Source organism: Neolamprologus brichardi, chromosome 14, assembly GCF_056152115.1.
Source record: "Neolamprologus brichardi isolate AB-2024 chromosome 14, ASM5615211v1, whole genome shotgun sequence".
NCBI lineage: Eukaryota > Metazoa > Chordata > Actinopteri > Cichliformes > Cichlidae > Neolamprologus > Neolamprologus brichardi.
The window spans coordinates 36,653,078-36,672,664 of NC_142117.1; the positions used below are offsets into that span (position 1 = coordinate 36,653,078).

Consider the following 19,587-nt stretch of genomic DNA (forward strand, 5'->3'; position numbering starts at 1 on the left):
CAGCGCACAATGTGCTTTGAGGCAGCAGCCAAGAAAGGTGTAGTTTGTGTGCACACCTGTGTGCATCAGCACGCTTGTATTCCAAAGGTTTCTCCATGTAACGATCTGCTAGGGAGTGTGGGGAGCCATAGCCCCGTCCCCCAGGGCATGAAGCAGGTATGGAGGAGATCCAGGCCCCAGATATCCAGAGGCCCCAGAGTACAAGGACCCGAGGAGGACCACCAAAAGGGGGGGAACCGTGCCACCCTCCTGGGAAGAGCTGAGTAGAGCCCCAAACGAGAGGTCACCCAGCAGCTACGGAGCAGAGGCCAGAGGGGGTTGCAGCGGCGTGCCCGCGGGCTCTGCCGGCAGCCAGCTGTGCCAGAGAGGACCGAGCTTCAGGCCCAGAGGCCGGAGGGCACCCCACCCACCGGAAGGGGCCCAGCCGGGCCACACGCGCCAGGCCCCGCCAATCGGCCACCAGGAGTGAGCGGGTACATACGTGAGCGCCCAGCCCCAGTTACCCTATTAAGCAGACAGTTAAGAGTGACCCAGCCCTGTGTGCTCCTGTTCTGACAGTATGCGAATTGGTGGGGGTCCAGGGTGGGGGGGAGACAGGATTTGAAGTGTGCTAGGACCAGCTGCTCTAAGCACTTAGTGATGATGGGGGTGAGTGCTACTGGGCGGTAGTCGTTGAGGCTAGATGGGTTGGAGTTATGGGGTATGGGGACGATGGAGGTGGACTTGAAGCAGGCCGGTACCACAGCGTGGTTGAATATGTCTGTGAGCACTCCTGCAAGCTCCCCAGAACACCCCCCCCCCACACACACACACAGACACACACCTCTCTACTACAGCTTTATAAGAAGCTGAGGTAGAGTTTAAGCTCACTTGGGACAGGAGCCAGAGCACAGCAGGCTAATGATCAAAACCACACAGCATCACAAATCTTTTGTGACTTATTTCTGAACTAACCTTTATTTACTTTTTCAGTTGCCTGAAAATGAAACTCTTCAGTGTTATTACACTCACTTATCTTCCTTTGTAGTTGACATTTAGGTTGCATGATGGCCCATTTCACTCCAACTTTAAACATATTTAATTTTTCACTTTATAACAAAAGATAGTTTAATAATGTTTAGATGAACCAGTCAATTGTTCTAAATCCAAAGAACAATCATGATAAACACCACACAGGTCTCCTTTTTCACCCTTACTGGCTATTTTGACACAGGACTTGTAACTAACTTGTGCTTCATTGTTATTCTTGCTTTATATATTTTCATTGTAGGTTCCAACGTCCTGCTGATTGTGGTTATCTGTGTGAACAGAAGCTTACATGAACCTATGTACATGTTTCTGTGCAGCCTGTTTGTGAATGAGCTGTATGGTAGCACAGGGCTGTTTCCATCCCTCCTGGTTCAGATCCTCTCTGATGTTCACACTGTTTCTGCTCCTCTGTGCTTCCTGCAGATTTTCTGTGTTCATATATATGGGGCTGTAGAATATTTAAATTTAGCCATCATGTCTTACGACAGGTACCTCGCTATCTGCTGTCCTCTGCAATACAACACACATATGACATCAAAAAAAATCGGCATACTTATAGCTGCAACGTGGTTCTATCCTTGTTTTGCAATGGCTCCCTTGTTATATTTGACCTCACGTTTGCAGCTGTGTGGAAACACAATTTCTAAAGTATACTGTGACACACACTCTGTTGTGAAGTTGGCATGCTCAGACACCACTGTGATCAACTTGTATGGCCTCCTTGCTACTTTCAGCACAATCTTTGGTGCTTTGCTTTTCATTCTTTACACCTACATGAAGATTCTGCTGGTTTGTTTTTCTGGTTCTGATCAGACGAGACAGAAAGCCGTCAGTACCTGCACGCCTCACCTGGCTTCCATATTGAACTTTTCCTTTGGAGCGAGCTTTGAAATTTTACAGAGCAGATTTAATATGAAAAATGTGCCAAACATGCTGCGCATATTTTTATCGTTATATTTTCTTACATGCCAGCCGCTCTTCAATCCTGTGATGTACGGCCTGAAAATGACCAAAATCCGCAACATCTGTAAAAGTCTGATAACAAACATAAAATAGTTGTGTGTACTTTGTCATCCCAGTTTACCCATTAATGTACATTTAGTTGTGCATAATGCATGTTCCATGTCTGTACTTTAGTATACGAGACAGCATTGCAATCAGTATTTTACTTGTCCTGATCATTTTTAGCACACTGAATGAAGTTAGATCTTCACCGCAATCTTTGAGAAAATGTTTCGTACTATGAAAAATCTGATTTCTGAGTAACTTGGACATAGCATTACTCCACAGGATTTAAATGTGCAAAAGTATCTTTGAAGAGTTTGAACTTTAAGCCACAGTCAGTCGAAATTCAAAAAGAGGAAATTCAAGGCTATCATCATACTCATAGGAGAGACGTAGCAACAAACTCTAAAATACAAACATAAAGTAAATTGCTGTTTGCTCATCATGTTTTGACTGACAATTAGTAGTAAACATGCGAGGCGTTAGTTGCCTAGGTAACCTTATTATTTGTTTATCAACTTTATCATGTCCTAACCAGCAGTATGGTTACATCACTGCTAGTCTCATCCTGAATGTTCACTCCTTAATCTCTCAACATACACTAGGGTCACTCTGTCTGCTTAATAGGGAACATTTACAAAAGTAGATATTACATTTTCAAATGTTAGAAAATTTTCTATTGGGGTGTTTAAAAAATGGTAATCAAATTCTCAGAAGGGTTTCCAGTCACCTGGTGGATGTAAAGACGAACCTTGAGTAATTCCTAAGAAGATAAGGCCTCCCTCTTGCCCACTGTTCATAGAGCTTTAAGAGAGATCTGAACAGCACTGGTGTCCATGGCCGTGCTGTATGGAGAAAGCAATGTTTAATAGATGGATGAGCTCACTTACAGATAACAATATATATTATATTATTATTATTATATCATATAATATCACATCATCTTCCCCAATAAATGTCTAAGTGTGCATGCTTTCATTCAGTTCTGTTTTTGTCAAGACTGGTGGAAATGTTCGAACTCACTTATGATAGAAAGAACATAGAAAAAGGTGCTTGTGTGAATAGGTGTTCATGACTGAATGAGGCCAGTTGTGTAAAGCCTTTTGTGGGCTCAGTTAGAGTAGAAAGGGGCTGTATAAGAGCCAGTATATTTACCATTTGAAAATCAAAGAGTATTTTTGGTCTTACATGTAAAAAAAAAACACAGAAAGTCTTACAGGACTCTTTTTGTTTAAATTGCAGTTAAGCAACTTGCTTTGATATTGCCTAGAGAAAGAAAACTCCTTTGTAAAGCATGATTGTGTCACACACTGTGGAGGAATAAGCTAATTCTTGTAAAAACTCTTTAAGAAAACTGTGAGTGCAAAGGATTAATGCACAAGAAGATGACTGTAAGGGAAGAGCACCAGAAGGGCTTAATCTGGGACACGTGGAATGTAGGACGAATTTCAGAGACGCAGTCGGTTTGAGACTAAACACTGTAGGACTAAGCACTGATGTTTCATATGAACCGGAGGGCTAATTTCCTAGAAAATAAAAGTGATAACCTTTGCAGACATCCAGACCTTCTGACCCTGTGTGTACCATGAGGCCAGGTCCCTCCGATCTGGCAGGTAATGGTTCTGCTCAGCCGTGCGTTGCCACAGTACCCTGGTGTAGGGCTGTGCGATATGACCAAAACCTCATATCCTGATATAAGACATCTATCGTCCGATAACGATATGAATCACAAAAATGTAACATTTTCTGTAAAGTCTGTGAATCTCGGGCAGCTCGACTTGTGTGAAGTGTTTCCAGCTGCGCGTCATGTAGCTGGAGTCGAGTGTTTTAACCGATGCATGAAACGATACATTTTTAGACGTAAGTTGTAACAGTTGTTGTATTTATTACACGGCGTGCTGCGGGGAAAAGCCTGTTCTAACGTTTGAGTCTAAGGTCTATTTTTTAGCACCTGGCGGCTCTTTTTTACTTCTCATCCATAAATAATCTGCTCTTTCACATGATTCAGTTTATTTTGAAAAGTCTCAACAGGATCTTGAGCTTTATTGTGAAAGGTTTACGTGGAAAATAAACAAGCGGACACGCGGTGGTGCTACCATCGTTGTTGCTAACGACAATGCATAAAAACAGGCGCTTATCCGCCCGTAGTGTGGTTATATTAAATATAAGAGAAAGAGAGAACTTTAAGAAATGAATATAGCCACTACAGTGACCATCAAAACGATGAGAAAATATTGCTGTAAACAGTTTATTTTACACCACGAAACAAACAATAGCGTAAAATGAAACGATAGACGTTTTTATATATATCGTCATCCGATATATATCGTTATATCGAACAGCCCTACCCTGGTGCATTCCCATACTCAGTTAATCTTTTGTAGATGATGGATGGAGGGAAAGCCCAGGTCCTGCTCCACAGCTGGAAACATGAAGTACTCGAGGGAGGCTTCAAAAAGACATAGTCTACCCTGGGCACGTGTGTTAGAAGGAGGATTATGGAATAGAGCAGAGAGCTCAAACAAACCTTAGCGCCCAGCGTTAAGGTTCAGGGCTAGGAAATCACCAGCCTTGAAAAACATGTCAGCTATATCGAGAATTACTATCTTGCCATTTGAAGGAGGTAAACTGGTCACAAAGTCAAGTGTGACGTGAGACCAGGGCCTGTGTGGGACTGTGAGTGGCTGCGGGAGACCACGATGGTTGAGCTTGGCTCTTAATTTGGGCACAAGTGGTGCAGGCTGAAACATATTCTCTCACGCTGTCGTGGTCCGTGGGAGTACATGGAGGGGGTTTCCTGTGGCTGCTGAGCCATCCCTTGCAGTGCTTCAACTGAGCCTCAGCTGCAAGCAATCAGTGGGAGACCTACTTCAGCTGACTCAACCGGCTCCAGTTTGTTCTACTCTTCTTGGTGGTAAATGACGTTTCCCTTCGTGGTTTTCCTCGTGTGATTTATCTCTTGGAGTAATTCCTGTCTTCCCTTCATTCAGCGGAGTTTCAACCCTGGCTTCACCTTACTGGGACAGTCCCTGTCTCCCAGCCTGCTCACCCACCTGCCCTCTAACCTCCACGCTTCAGCTTGAGAGCCTCCAGATGCTTTCCACGGACCTCTCTCCCCTCCCCTCAGTGATACTAACCCGGACTGGCACAGTAAGGCGAACTATTCTCCAGTTTCTAGTTATTAAGCTCTAGTTTTCTCTTCCGATTTTAACTACCTCTCCCTCTGTTACAGAATATTCCCTCGGCTCTCTGACCTCTTCCTCGTTCCTGCAACCAACCTTTTTGGGCCCCCTTGTCACTTTAGACCACCTTTTTTAAATAAATGTCACTGTAAGCATTCCTCACCTGTCTGCACTTTTGGGTCCACTTTCCTGGGCGAACCTGTTGGTTCATGACACACATCTTTATCCACTGGAGGCCACCAGAAATATTTTATTCAATGTCTTTCGTGTGCAGGGGGGGGGGTTATGAGCTCATGGCTGAACTGGCTAAACATGATTGTGTAGACAGAGGTTCATCAGGAATGCTTAATTACTGAGCAAAGCTTATACTACTACTATTAAAACTCTAGACCAACTTTTTGCCAACTTGTATTTCAACCGCATCACTTAAAACCGCAGTTTTTAAGTGTGCACTGTGATGTAAATGTGCACTTTTCGAGCGCAAAAAAGACGGAAACACAAAGTGCGGACCCGCCGACACGGGTCAGCCCCAACGGCGTGTCCGTGTACGGTCCGCCGGGTGAGAAAGCCGAGAGAGACAACGCTGATTCTGAGGCGTCGGTCCGCTCTGCGTCTTTGTGTGGAATCCGTTTACCTGCTCTTATTTGCTGTTTGGTGGTTGTTGAAATAGTTTTTGAGCTTTATCGCTTCATTCAAGCTTCTCACCTCTCTCTAGCCAATCAGAGAGGTCCCGCCATTGACTATATCTGATTGGTTTAGACCACGATAGGGGCATAATGTGTGTCTGTGGTTGACCACACGGAGACTTTCTTTACTCAAACAGTTGGTCGCACCGGTGCGAACTAGGATGTTGTTTAGTCGCACCATTGAAAAATTGGTCTCACTCTAGAGCCCTGAAAGGTCAAGGTTAGCGGGAAGACAGGACCCGGGCATCGGTCTCTCATTGACTGGACACATTTTATTTACCGTGCCCCAAAAACAGTTCTATATGTGAAAAAGTCCCAATGGTGTTCTCTTCCCCAGATGCCAGTGGTAGTGCAGCTCCGTTCACTCATGAAAATCCAACGTGCTTCTTCTCCTCTGACTGTCCACTCCCATTCATTCCCATTCATTCCCATTCATTTCCTATGGCGATCGCTTTTGACTGGGAACGCCACAGGTGTAACAAAGTTGATTAAAACACTCAAAATTCACTGAAAGAGGTGCTGATCGCTTTTATATGTTCAAGTGCATAGTGTGGAGGATGTCATAAGGCCTTGGGGCAATCAGATGTAAAACACAATATTTATGAGTGTTTTAAGTTGTAAATTTGACCCGAACACGACAGGAAGGATTAAAGGAGAAAACGTACATTTTAATTTAGGTTTAAAATATATTTTGATGAACTCAGGAGTCATTTTGTAAAAATATATCTTTTAAAAATGTGTCACCAGGACTGTGAAAAAAATGCTTTTAAATTTTGTTGACCCTATAAACAATTTAAAGTTATACACAGAATCTTCATACAGCTTTACTTTAGTACAATAAATTCTGAGTTTGTATTAACAAAACTAAATCAGGTTGGAGTTCAGTATGAGTAAATATACTTATAGCACTTATAATAGTATATTATATACTATAATACATTATATACTTACACAGTTAGATAAAATGGTCCAATAACATAAAGAAAAATCTCAAAATGTATTAGTTCATACTAACAAATTATATGTGCTATAAGATTTTTACATGTTACACGGATTTTGGAGAGATTCAGTCCATACATTAAAGGGTTGAAGATTGGTGGGCATGTTAGAAAGTAAAGTGATAGAAATATCCTCAACATATTTGGTGAACTGTTCATGTTAAATCTGCTCTGCAGTATTTCAAAGCAGGCTCCAAAGGAGAAGTTGAGCAGTGAGGCGAGGTGAGGCGTGCAGGTGCTGACGGCTTTCTGTCGCGTCTGTTTGGATCCAGAAAAACAGACTTTCAGGATCCTCGTGTAGGTGTACAGGATTACAATTAAAGGCCCAAAGACTGACAAGGCACTAACAGTGAGTCCATAGATGTTATTCAGTGTTGTGTCAGAGCAGGCCAGCTTCACGATGGAGTGGTTGTCACAGTACACTTTGTTTATAATGTTTCCACACCGCTTTAAAGGAACGATCAAAGGCAGTGTCAGAAAATTCACAAGAAGTGGTGGTGACCAAATCGCTACAATGAGCTTAGTAACTTTGTTAGATGTCATCAGTTCGTTGTATTGCAGAGGACAACAGATAGCAAGATACCTGTCATACGACATGACGGCTAAGTTTAAAAACTCTATACTTCCATAAGAGTAGACAGAGAAAACCTGCAGGAAGCACAGAGGAGCAGAAACAGTGTGAGCATCGGAGAGGATCTGAAGCAGGAGGAACGGAAACAGCCCTGTGCTACCATACAGCTCATTCACAAACAGGCTGCACAGAAACATGTACATAGGTTCATGTAAGCTTCTGTTCACACAGATAACCACAATCAGCAGGAGGTTAGATCCAAATATAAACACATACAGAGACATGACAATAGTGAAATATAAGTACCTGAAAGTCCCACCGTCAAAGTAGGCACCAAGTATGAAATCTGAAAGCTGTGTGGAGTTTTTCATGAGCCTTCTTTTCATTCAGTTACTATTGTCCACACAAAAAAACAGTTCTTTGCATTCTGGTGTTGACTTGACTGGAAGCTGTAAGGCAGCTCTTTCAAACTTGTGTTTGTTTTGCATGACGTAGAACTAAAATTTGAAACAACAACCAGTTACAACTCAAAGCCTGAAACGTTCAGTGAGTCTGAGTCAGCTTCAGCCTGCTGGAGTCGCTGAAACTCTGCTTCTTTAAAACGTTTAGAGGACGCCCACAGTGTGACCTCATTATGAAAGGTCACACTGGTTAATATTCATGTTTTATTATTAACAAACAAATGCTGAATGTTGCATGGTCGTTGTCATACTTTTTACTGTGCTTTCATAAAAATATTCTTTAGTGGTTCATAGTAGGACTGCAGTTATCTATTATTTTAGTAATTGATTGATTTAAAAAAAAAATACAGGTCTTTCAAAATTAACTGCTCATTTGTCAAAAAGAAACAAAACAAACCATTTGGATTCACGTGTCATTATTAGATTCAATTTTTTAAATAAAACATTTTCTTAAATGCAAAAATATATAAATACTCTCAAGTAGGGTCAAATAAGATAAGATAAATGTGCAGCCTAGCCTTTGTGGATACATGACTGACTTTAATTATCCAGAAAATCATCACATTCTCTGTAAGATTAAGGTCGACTATCGAACGGCGTATATTTTGAAGTAAAGGCTTTAAAACCAAGTTAGTACAAACGTCACTAATGTCACATAACTTTCCCGACATGTGGCCAACAGTAATGTTTTAATGTTCTTCATTATTAAACATTTGCACATAAATAAGTGACATAATATTCAGCACTTAGTTTTAAAAGTAAGTACTGAATATTCCGCCATCTGCCAGTTTTTTTTGAAAAAATTATCCACACCCACCGCCGCGCTATGAATTGTAGGATGGGTAGGGGCAGGAAGGATGCACCTCCAATCTTTCAAATTTGGGGAAGCACAGATTTTTGGCCACATTTGGAGCAGGCTTTGAATTGGGGCAGCCTTTGTCACGTCACTGTGACGTAATTGGGCTTTAAATGCAGCCTCCGAAGGATGCAGACCCTAAATTGGGACACAGCTATTGAGACAGGCCCTGTTTGTCTGTCTGCCCCTCTGTGTGTATGTTTCCATTACTTCCTGTTTTACTTTGGTAGTCTCCTGTCTGTGTGTACCATATTTTGCTTTGGTTCTCTTATTTTGAAGGTACCTTCGTCCTCCGTCTCACGTGTTATGTTTAGCTTTGCATCCTCTGTCTCATTGTGTGTAATTTACCCAAGCTTGAACAGTTTCCTGTTCAATTCACTTTTATTTATATATCAAATCACAACAAAAGTTGCCTCAAAGCGCTTCATAGGTACAGAGAAAAACTCAACAATCATATGACCCCCTATGAGCAGCACTTTGGCGACAGTGGGAAGGAAAAACTCCCTTTTAACAGGAAGAAACCTCCAGCAGAACCAGGCTCAGGAAGGGGCGGGGCCATCTGCTGTGATTGGTTGGGGTGAGAGAAGGAAGACAGGATAAAGACATGCTGTGGAAGAGAGACAGAGGTTAATAACAGATATGATTCAATGCAGAGAGGTCTGTTAACACATAGTGAGTGAGAAAGGTGACTGGAAAGGAAAAACTCAATGCATCATGGGAATCCCCGGCAGCCTACGTCTATTGCAGCATAACTAAGGGAGGATTCAGGGTCACCTGATCCAGCCCTCTCACATCTCATTATAGAAAAGTTTCATGCCATTCATTTCTTATATTTCTTCTCTGGCAGGTATTTGCTGTTAAGCAGACAAGAAGTTATCTCACTGCACTGCTGAGTTCATGTCTGCTTAAGGTTTGTCTCTCTTCGAGCTCAGCTCTCTTTTCACTATGATGCTGACAATATTTCATGTTAAGAATTTGCTTAAAAATGTTTTGAATGCTGCTGTTTTCAGGTTGTTTTCAAGTAAAACCAAGCCATTGTGAAGTAGGTCTGTGCTTCCCCTCGAATATTTCTGTTTTCCCTGTCAGTGGACAAAGCTCCGCAAGAGGAAAGGATTCACTGCTACCATGTCTTACACAATGCATGTTACAGAGCAGACAACTGGACCTGGACATCACTTAGCACATGGAGCAACACAACATAACTAATGATTCATCTTAACAGCTTGAAGAGTTTCATACAGGATGTGTGTTGTAGTGTGGAGTATTAATAGATCATCATTGACAACATTTAATATCTCAGTGATGCTGTTTGCTCTTTAATGTTGTCTAAATACACTCAGTTCAGTTTTATTTGTATATCACCAAATGGAGGTTTAATTAACCGGTGGAGGTTAAAGGTTTCTTTCTCTTTGTTTTCAGGCTGGTTGAACTGAAAACCTTTTAGGAAAGAGGGAGCATGGAGAACGTCTCTTTGCACACACATTTCTTCCTGGAGGGCTTTAGTGAACTCGGAGAGCTGAGGCCGTTCCTCTTCATCCCGTTCTCCTTCATGTTTGTTGTGTCACTTTTTGCTAACTCCCTGCTGGTGTACGTGATCGTTTCACAGAGAAGCCTCCACTCGCCGATGTACATCCTCATTGCCAGCATGGCGTGCATTGACCTCAGCCTCCCTGTATTCTTTGTTCCCCACATGCTGCTGAGCTTCCTGTTCGACTGGAGGGGGATCTCTCTCATCGGCTGCCTTGTTCAGATGCACTTCATCCACTTTTTTGGAACTTTTCAGTCCACTCTGCTGGTATGGATGGCTCTGGATCGCTACTTTGCCATCTGCACACCCCTTTACTACCACAATCACATGATCTTATCGAGATTCATTGCATTTTTACTACCACTTGTTGTGAGAAATGTTCTCATGATCACACTCTTTGTATGTCTGGCTGGAAAATTGCCATTCTGTTCGAGAAATGTGATAAACCACTGTTTCTGTGAGCACATGGCCTTGGTGGAGCTGGCCTGTGGAAGCACCACCATCAACAGCCTGGTGGGGTTGATGGCCGTGTTTCTCATTCCTGTTCTTGACTTTGTCTTCATCACTGCCTCCTATGTGGTGATATTCAGCTCTGTGCTGAAGTCCAGCGGGTCAGGTGTAAAAGCACTTCACACCTGCATCACTCACATCATGGTCATCACAGTCAGCCTCATTCTGGCTCTGACTGCTTTCCTGTCATATCGGATCAGGAACGGCCTCCCTGCAGCCAGTCGAGTTTTCTTCAGCACCATGTACCTGCTTTTTCCCAGCTGTTTCAACCCAGTTGTCTACGGCATTAGGACCAATGAGATCCGACAGCACATCCTCAAGAGACTGACTTGCTGTCACATTTGCCAAATGGGCCCAGTTACTAAGAAATGATTATCAAAAGGCCAACTCCCCAGCTCCCTCATGAAAACTTCAGTTTTTTATAAGTCCTCATCAAGCAGGCCATTATTCGAGATGCTCTATTCTTAACCCTAAAATGAACTGAAAGGTGTACTCCACTCCTATGGCTAGGGATTATCACAAGATGCTAGTACATGTTGAATTTGATGTGTTAATTTGTATTAGAGCGTGCAAAAACTAAAACCGTGAAAGAGCTCTCTCCTTCTTCAAATCCATCCTGAAGAAGGCACATAGATCATGGTTCAAAAGCAAAGAAAGGAACACTAAAGAATCTGTTTAATTGAAAAATGTTTATTCATTCATTAGATCCAACAAGGAAAAGTTAGACTGAATGAATGCCCCTTTAGGTCAGCGGCATTCAATTAAAATTTAAGGAGGTCCAGATAACAAAAATTTCCACATGCATTATAATTGGGGAAAAAAATGTACCAGTGTCTGAATATACTCAACAACTGATGGTCAATTAAAATAAATAAAATATAATTCAGAATTATTTAATTTGTGTTTATTATTTAATTTCATAACCAGGAAGATAATATAATGAAAAATAATAATCAAATGTTCTTTTACGTTTCAAGTAAAACTATAAAAAGTTGCATTTCCTGCGAAAATGCACCACCCAGTCTCAGGCTGGCTGCTGTGGAAGTAAAGAAATTATTTTATGGCTACAATATATTCTGCATCATTAATGATATAATCTATAGTATTGATACTGCATTAAGATGTTTATTAAAACCTGCTGACTTTACATTAACCTTCTTATTACAGCTACAGCTAAGACCATTTTATACATTGCATTTTTGTGCTCAGTAAAGAGTTAAAGCTCAGTCATTAAAGGTCTCAAGCTTTGTTTGGCGCGAATATCCAGGCAATCTATTGTGTAGGTGACTTAGAGCAACAGAAGGTTAAAACTGCATACACGCTTACAAAACACATATAGTACATATAATCTAGAAACAGGCTTGAGTGAAGGCCTGAATGTATTCAGCTTCTTGTTGCAACCTGTGGCATTTGAGTTTACTTAGTAACAGGTGACAGAAGATGGGTCAACAGGAGGACCACGGGGACCTCCAGGGCCTGAAATCATCGCCATATTTGGGAAAAGATGTTAGAAAGAGGAACTTCTGTGTCTGACCTTAGCTCTAAAAATTGTCTCATTGTCTGTACAAGATGCAAATGATGTTCTTAGAAATACAAAAATATGTTATAGAACGCAAGAGGGGCATCAAACCCTGATGATATATAAACTCTGTGTATTTTTGGCAGAAGAAGTCCGCAGATGTGATGCTGTGTACTTCTTCCCGCACGTGTGTTCTTAATAAACTCTTCATCTGATTGCACTCTACTGGGCCTCCATTGGTTTGTTTTTGTGCCACTTGTCGAATTCGGGACACTGCTCATCTCAATGAGCCAAATCGGAGTCATGCCAGAAAGAGATATGATGAGAGAGTAAATGTATAGCATGCAAAAGAAGCTGAAGTGTCTGCTAAAAAAGGGGGGCGGGGTGGGTGGGGTGAAGAAGTTGAAGTGTCTGCTGTAAAGGGGTGAAGAAGTTGAAGTGTCTGCTGTAAAGGGGTGAAGAAGCTGAAGTGTCTGCTGTAAAGGGGTGAAGAAGTTGAAGTGTCTGCTGTAAAGGGGTTAAGAAGTTGAAGTGTCTGCTGTGAAGGGGTGAAGAAGCTATACTTCTTCACCTGCCCAAAAACGGAGAAAAGGATGAACGGGCTGCTGAAGACAACTGACGAAGCTGAAGTCCATATTAAAAAAGTTGCTGAAATCATAAAACTTTGCACAATTGCAATAAATTCACAAAAATATTGACCAAGGAAAACAGTCAACTGAAAAACCTGAACAAGCTGAAGTTTCGTCAAAAGTAGTAGTTGTTTAACGGTGAGCAATTGGCTGCTGTCGGCTGAAAAGAGGTGAAGAAGTTTTCGAAAGTCCCATGAAATCAACATTTGAATTAATGGGGAGATGTTCCATTTGTTCCCTCTTAGAGGCCATGCTGCGTATGTTCAGTGGGCCACCGAGGAGCCCTTTGTCTTTACACTGTGGATCCCATATAGCCCTGGCTTAATTAAGAGTCCGAAATAACTTGCTTTTAGCCATGCTTTTTGAACGCAGGGTTCCTCTGTATACGTATGGGTATGATAGATTGTGTTTATATTGTTCAACTCTAATTAAATCTCTTACCAAACCCCTCCGCTGTGTTACTTCCTTTCTTATTAAATGAGGCTTTGAAATGTCTGGAACAATTAAGGCACCCTTTCGTGGTTGCTTCAGGGGCTTGCCAAGAACTTTGGTTTTGTAGTCTTGTAGATACTCTGGGGGTATCCTCTCTTGTTGGGGTCTTCTTCCTTCCTCCTCATCATGATCTGATGGCGGAGCTTCTAAATCAATTTTCCAGCATCTTAGCATTTCCATTTCCGTAAGTTTAATACAGAGCTCTGGTGTAACTGGTGTTATGTAGACTTCTGAGCATTTCCAACAAATTCACAGGATACATGTGGTGTAGGGAAGTTGGGAAAGCATTTGGGACTTGTGATTTTTAACATACACTAACTGGTTAAATTGGCAGTTTTGCTTTTATGGTCAGCTCTCTTTTCACCACAACATACTAGTACAGCTTCCGCATTACTGGAGCACCCCCAAAATGGGCTCAAATTGCCCCTGGTTCAGACAGCGAATTATTATTATATAGCACTACTCTCACAGATTACTCAAAGTGCTTTGTATAGCATGCCACATTCACACACTTTTTCTAAACTGAGTGTTTCCTAACTACATTCGAAGTCTTCACATGCAGACCTAGGTTTTGGATAAAGTGTATACTCACAAACCTGTCAAACCTGCATTTGAAATGTTGGCTACCATAGCAGATTAGTATTGCAACATGGCATTTGGGTGTTCTAACTAAAATAGGTAAATAGGAACATAAATAGTGCCATCATTGCCAGACCTGACCTACACTCTGCCATGACACCAGTCAGTCAGAAGTGCAAGCTTGATGCCAGATCCTGGCCATACCCGTTTTCTATGAGCCTGGGCCAGATGGACCAAACCAGAATCGGTCCAGATATGGCATGCCATCACATACACAGTGCCATTTATGCCAGGCCTGGCCCATACCTGGATGACATACGACAGAGTGGAGATTGCTCGAGAAGGAATCACGTGCACAGATTCAATCTGGGACAGCTTGCACATTGAACTGTCACTGAACTCTTATCACTTTAAATAAAACGCACTGTCTATTCCTTCTAAATCTCCACTCCTGGGTCCTGGGTCCTGGGTCGGCATGTTATGAAGGGACATTTCTCAGATAAGTTTCTCACACCAGTAAAAGAGTCCGACCGCCACTGAGTGTGGGGAGTCTGACCGGCGCCATTGCTAACTTTGTTTCCCACCCAAGTTGTTCTGCTAAACTAATCTTTCGTTCTCTAACTCACCCATGCAGTGCTTTGATTGACTCAGGTGCAGAACAAAGTTTTCTGGACGAGCCACTAGCCTGTGAGTTAGGCTTCCCGGTGATGCGTCTACCAGAGTCATCACCGGGAAGCAACGATCAACGGTAGCCCGCTGGCAGTAGTCACACACTGCACAGAGGACATCACTCTTTTCCTCTCCGGTAATCACACTGAACATATCATTCTTTTTCTTTTCAATGCAACCCACACCGGATTGGTGTTGGGCTAGCCTTGGTTTAAACATCATAACCCTCAGATTGTTTGAGAGAGGGGTAGAATTACGGTTCTTTGTGCCCTGAACAGTTTTTGCGTTCTGCTACACCGAACAAAATCCCGCTGCTCTACCTTACAATATAAAGCGCCTTGAAGCAACTGTTGTTGTGATTTGGCGCTATATGAATTGAATTGAATTGAATTGCTCACGTGGGTAACGACAGCGAGACCTGGAGGGGCGTGATTGGGAGGAATGGCCTCCCTAATCTGAACCCGAGCGGTGTTTTGTTATTGGACTTCTGTGCAAATCACAGTTTGGCCATAACGAACACCTTGTTCGAACATAAAAGTGTCCATAAGTGCACGTGGCACCAAGATGTTCTAGGCCGTAGGTTGATGATCGATTTTGTAATCGTATCACCGGAGCTGCGACCATATGTTCTGGACACTCGGGTAAAGTGAGGGGCTGAGCTGTGGTGAAGGGAGCCACCAGGCTGAAGAAGGAGTTCAATCGGGCTTGGTTAGCCTGTGGGACTCCGGAGGCAGCCGACAGGTATCGACAGGCCAAGCGGAATGCGGCTCGGGCAGTGGCTGAAGCAAGGAAAGTCTATGCCAGGGTGCTGGAAAGGAGAGTTTGTCCGCTAGTCGAACCTCGGATACAGGAGGAACAATGTGGTTTTCATCCTGGTCGTGGAACACTGGACCAGCTCTTTATCCTCTCAAGGATACTTGAGGGTGCATGGGAGTTTGCCCAACCAGTCTACATGTGTTTTGTGGACTTGGAGAAGGCATTCGACCGTGTCCCTCGGGGTGTCCTGTGGGAGGTGTTGCGGGAGTATGGGGTGTCTGGCCCATTGCTACGGGCCATTCGATCCCTATACAACCGTTGCAAGAGCTTGGTTCGCATTGCCGGCAATAAGTCGGACTTGTTCCCGGTGGGTGATGGGCTCCGCCAGGGCTGCCCTTTGTCACCGATTCTGTTCATAATTTTTATGGACAGGATTTCTAGGTGCAGCCAAGTGGCGGAGGGCTTTCACTTTGGTGGCCTCAGAATCTCATCTCTGCTTTTTGTGGATGATGTGGTTCTGTTGGCTTCATCGGGTGAGGGCCTCCAGCTCGCACTGGAACGGTTCGCAGCCGAGTGTGAAGCAGCGGGAATGATGATCAGCACCTCCAAATCTGAGGCCATGGTCCTCAGCCGGAAAAGGGTGGAGTGCCCACTCCGGTTCGGGGATGAGTTCCTGCCCCAAGTGGAGGAGTTCAAGTATCTCGGGGTCTTGTTCGTGAGTGATGGGAGAAGGGAGCCGGAGATCGACAGACGGATTGGGGCTGCAGCTGCAGTAATGCGGACGCTGCACCGGTCCGTCATGGTGAAGAGAGAGCTGAGTGTAAAAGCGAAGCTCTCAATTTACCGGTCGATCTACGTCCCTACCCTCACCTATGGCCACGAGCTGTGGGTAGTGACCGAAAGAACGAGATCGCGGATACAAGCGGCAGAAATGAGCTTCCTCCGAAGGGTGGCTGGCCTCTCCCTTAGAGATAGGGTGAGAAGTTCGGCCATCCGGGAGGGGCTCAGAGTAGAGTAGCGGATGAAGATGGATGAATTGAATTGAATTGAATTGAATTGAATTGAACTGGTCCTACTGAACAAGCCTCTTCCCCAGACCCGTCAGCAGTTCCGGAAGAGTATCATTATTTAGCTCCAGTTTTTGTAAAGAAAAAGGTTGCTGAGAGATGGTGGTCTAGGGCAATGAAACAGAGGGAGAGGAGAGTCAGGATGGTTCAGAGAATTGAATGAATAACCGACCAGTAACAGTCTGTATGTCTTACTTTGTCAGCAGGCAAAGTGATGCCAGACTGTGAGGTAGCAGCCTGGGTGAGTCCAGTCCAATAATCAACCTGTTGGAGTAGCGTTCAGATAGCTGCTCTGCTCTATGTTGGTACAGAATATTGAAGATGATAACAGTGGGTGGATTATATTTTTAAACTTAGTTACAGCGCTTTCAGAAAGACATCTACTGTGATAAAGTCTACTCTCCACTGCTGTGTAATCAATTATTGTAAATGTAAATGTTATCAGGAAATGATCAGACAGGAGAGGGTTTTCAGGAAACACTGTTAAATGTTCAGTTTCTATGCCATATGTTAACACAAGATCTAGAGTGTGATTAAAGTGGTGGGTGGGTTCTTTTACATTTTGAGAGAAGCCAATTGAGTCTAATAACAGATTAGACTGTATCACCCCATATGGAAAAGAAATAGAAAAACTTATAAAAGACTTGCATCAGCTTTAGCTTGCTTCATACGGTGAATCATATAAGGCTTATATGATTTACTCATGATCCCACATAGCAAGCAGGTCTGGCCCGGATCTGGTATCAAGCAGGCACTGCTGGCTGACTTCTGGCATGATAAGACGTATGTCATCCAGATATGGGCCAGGCCTGGCATAGGTGGCACTGTCTATGTTATGGCATGCCATATCTTTTCTCATTTGTGGTTTGGTTTATGTGGCCCAGGCTTATAGAAAACAGGCCTGGCCACCTTTGGCAAACCAGATCTGGGCCACCAAAGGGCCGTCATTCTTTGCGATATGTGGGCCATGTGTAAGCACATTGTGTGGGCCAGATCTGGGCCATACCAATTTTGCAATGTCGGAAAGTGGCCACTTTCTCAGTACTTTCATATATTGTTTTAGGAAGTATTCAAAACATACAAGTTTCATTTATATAATTTTTCAAGGGATCTTGTATCTGTTTTCACTCTTTTATGCTTTTCATACAAGTTTCACACAAAACAGATACAAACTTTGTAAGATTTATATATATCCTTTCCATATGGGACAATTGGACAGTCCCTGACCTATGTTAAAATGAAGTTATCTGAAACACCTTAATGCTATGCCTTCTATTAACCCAAGTGTCATATAATCATATAGTGTAGTATTTAGTGGATCCATTAGACGACGTGTCTGTCATGGGCTGGGTCGTGTGACCCAGTGTTTGAGTTTTATGTATTTTTGTATCCATTTTTGATCTAGTTAATTTCTAGGTGGCTATTTAGTCCTTCATTTCTTAGTTGTTTCTGTCATCTCCCCCTGTACTCAGTCTCCCTGATTCGTGCATCTACCTGTCAATGTTCATGTCTCTGTGGTAATGTTAAGTTCATGTCATGATTTATCTTCATGTCTCTGGGTTTCCTGTTTTATTTTGAAAGAGTCTGGTGTTCTTTGTTCACTGCATTTAGGTTTACTCTCCCCTGTGCTGTGATTATGTTTCATTCTATTCAGCTGTGTCCTCATGTGTCTCCACTTCCCCTGATCACCTCATGTGTGTATTTAGTCCTCAGTCTTGCTGTGTTCAGTGTCGCGTCGTCTGTGTTCTCACCTCCATGTTTTCACGGTCAGTCTTTGCAGTGATCATCATAGTCTCTGAGTCTTCTTAGTTTGTCACAGTTTTAGTTTTCCCAGTTTAGTTATAGTCTAGTTTAGTCACGCTATCCCTGCTTTGTTTGTACACTTTGTCTTCAGCCATAATAAAGGCTCGCTTTCTGTTAAGTTCACTCCCGTCTACTCACTTGTGTACGCACCTGGGTCCATCACACACACCACCGCACGGCCTGTCTCCGCAGACCGTGACAGTGCCCATTAGTGATAGAAATGTAGGACACTCTCGGCCCCACTTGTCTGTAGAAGTAGATAATCTCTTAGTGGAAATGTACTGGAATACTGTTGTTTAGACCAGAATGGGACTGATAGGTCTGTGTAGCACAGGCCTATTGCTGGAACACCAAGACAATTCTACTACAACGGCAAAAGCAAGACACAAGTCACCAGAGCTCTTTGTGTTGCTCATGCACGAGGGCGAGAACTGTGACGAGCGCCGTTCCTCACGCTCGAACCCCAGTCACTCTCAGTTAGCTCCCCCGTAGCACCGCTCTTTATTGTGGTTACAATAGTCTCATTAACATATGACGTCTTACGCAGGCATGCATATAAACAAAGAGTACCAGTCTGTATGTACGTGTGTGTGTGTGTGTGTGTGGGGGGGGGGTTCTAGATGTGAACCTGTGAAGACTCCCCAGACCTGCTGGTACCAGCAGTCCACCTAAACAAAGGGCTGTTATACTTAAGCAGATAGAGTAGGTGTCCTCCCATAGTATAAATCAGTAAGAGAAGGTACGACTTCTCTCATGACCTTAAGATGTGTGTTTATGTCAGAGTGCTCTGGGAGGTACACAGAGTCTTTGCAGACTGCTAAGGATCAGACATACAATCACTACAAAATCGATTATACACCTCTAAGAATATATGGTTATATATTATATAAGCGCCTTGAGGCAACCTTTGTTGGGATTTGGTGCTATATAAATAAAATTGAATTGAATTGAATTGACGCACAGCAAGAAGGTCCTGAGTTCAATTCCACCATCAGGCCGGGGTCTTTCTGTGTGGAGTTTGCATGTTCTCCCCGTGTTTGCGTGGGTTCCCTCCGGGTACTCCGGCTTCCTCCCACCGTCCAAAGACATGCAGCTTGTGGGGATAGGTTAATTGGATAATCCAAATTACCACTAGGTGTGAATGTGCGAATGAATGTGAGTGCGAATGGTTGTCTGTCCCTGTGTGTTGGCCCTGCGACAGACTGGCGACCTGTCCAGGGTGTACCCCGCCTCTCGCCCTATGACAG

At 43.3% G+C, this 19,587-nt stretch overlaps 4 protein-coding genes across 4 annotated transcripts in view; 2 read left to right on the forward strand and 2 right to left on the reverse strand.

The window, feature by feature from the left end:
* The window catches only part of atg16l2 (autophagy related 16 like 2), a 125,811-nt gene that overhangs the window by 29,895 nt on the left and 76,329 nt on the right, over nt 1-19,587 (reverse strand). The window lies entirely within an intron of this gene.
* LOC102795815 (olfactory receptor 4B13-like) lies at nt 1,159-2,085 on the forward strand. Its single transcript, XM_006781938.2, has one exon. The coding sequence runs from the start codon at nt 1,159-1,161 to the stop codon at nt 2,083-2,085; it is 927 nt and encodes a 308-aa protein (XP_006782001.2).
* On the reverse strand, nt 6,913-7,857 carry LOC102796112 (olfactory receptor 11A1-like). The gene has a single exon (XM_006781939.2). It carries the CDS (start codon nt 7,855-7,857, stop codon nt 6,913-6,915), a length of 945 nt encoding a protein of 314 aa, XP_006782002.2.
* Nucleotides 10,245-11,198, forward strand: LOC102796405 (olfactory receptor 52K1-like). Its single transcript, XM_006781940.3, has one exon. It carries the CDS (start codon nt 10,245-10,247, stop codon nt 11,196-11,198), a length of 954 nt encoding a protein of 317 aa, XP_006782003.3.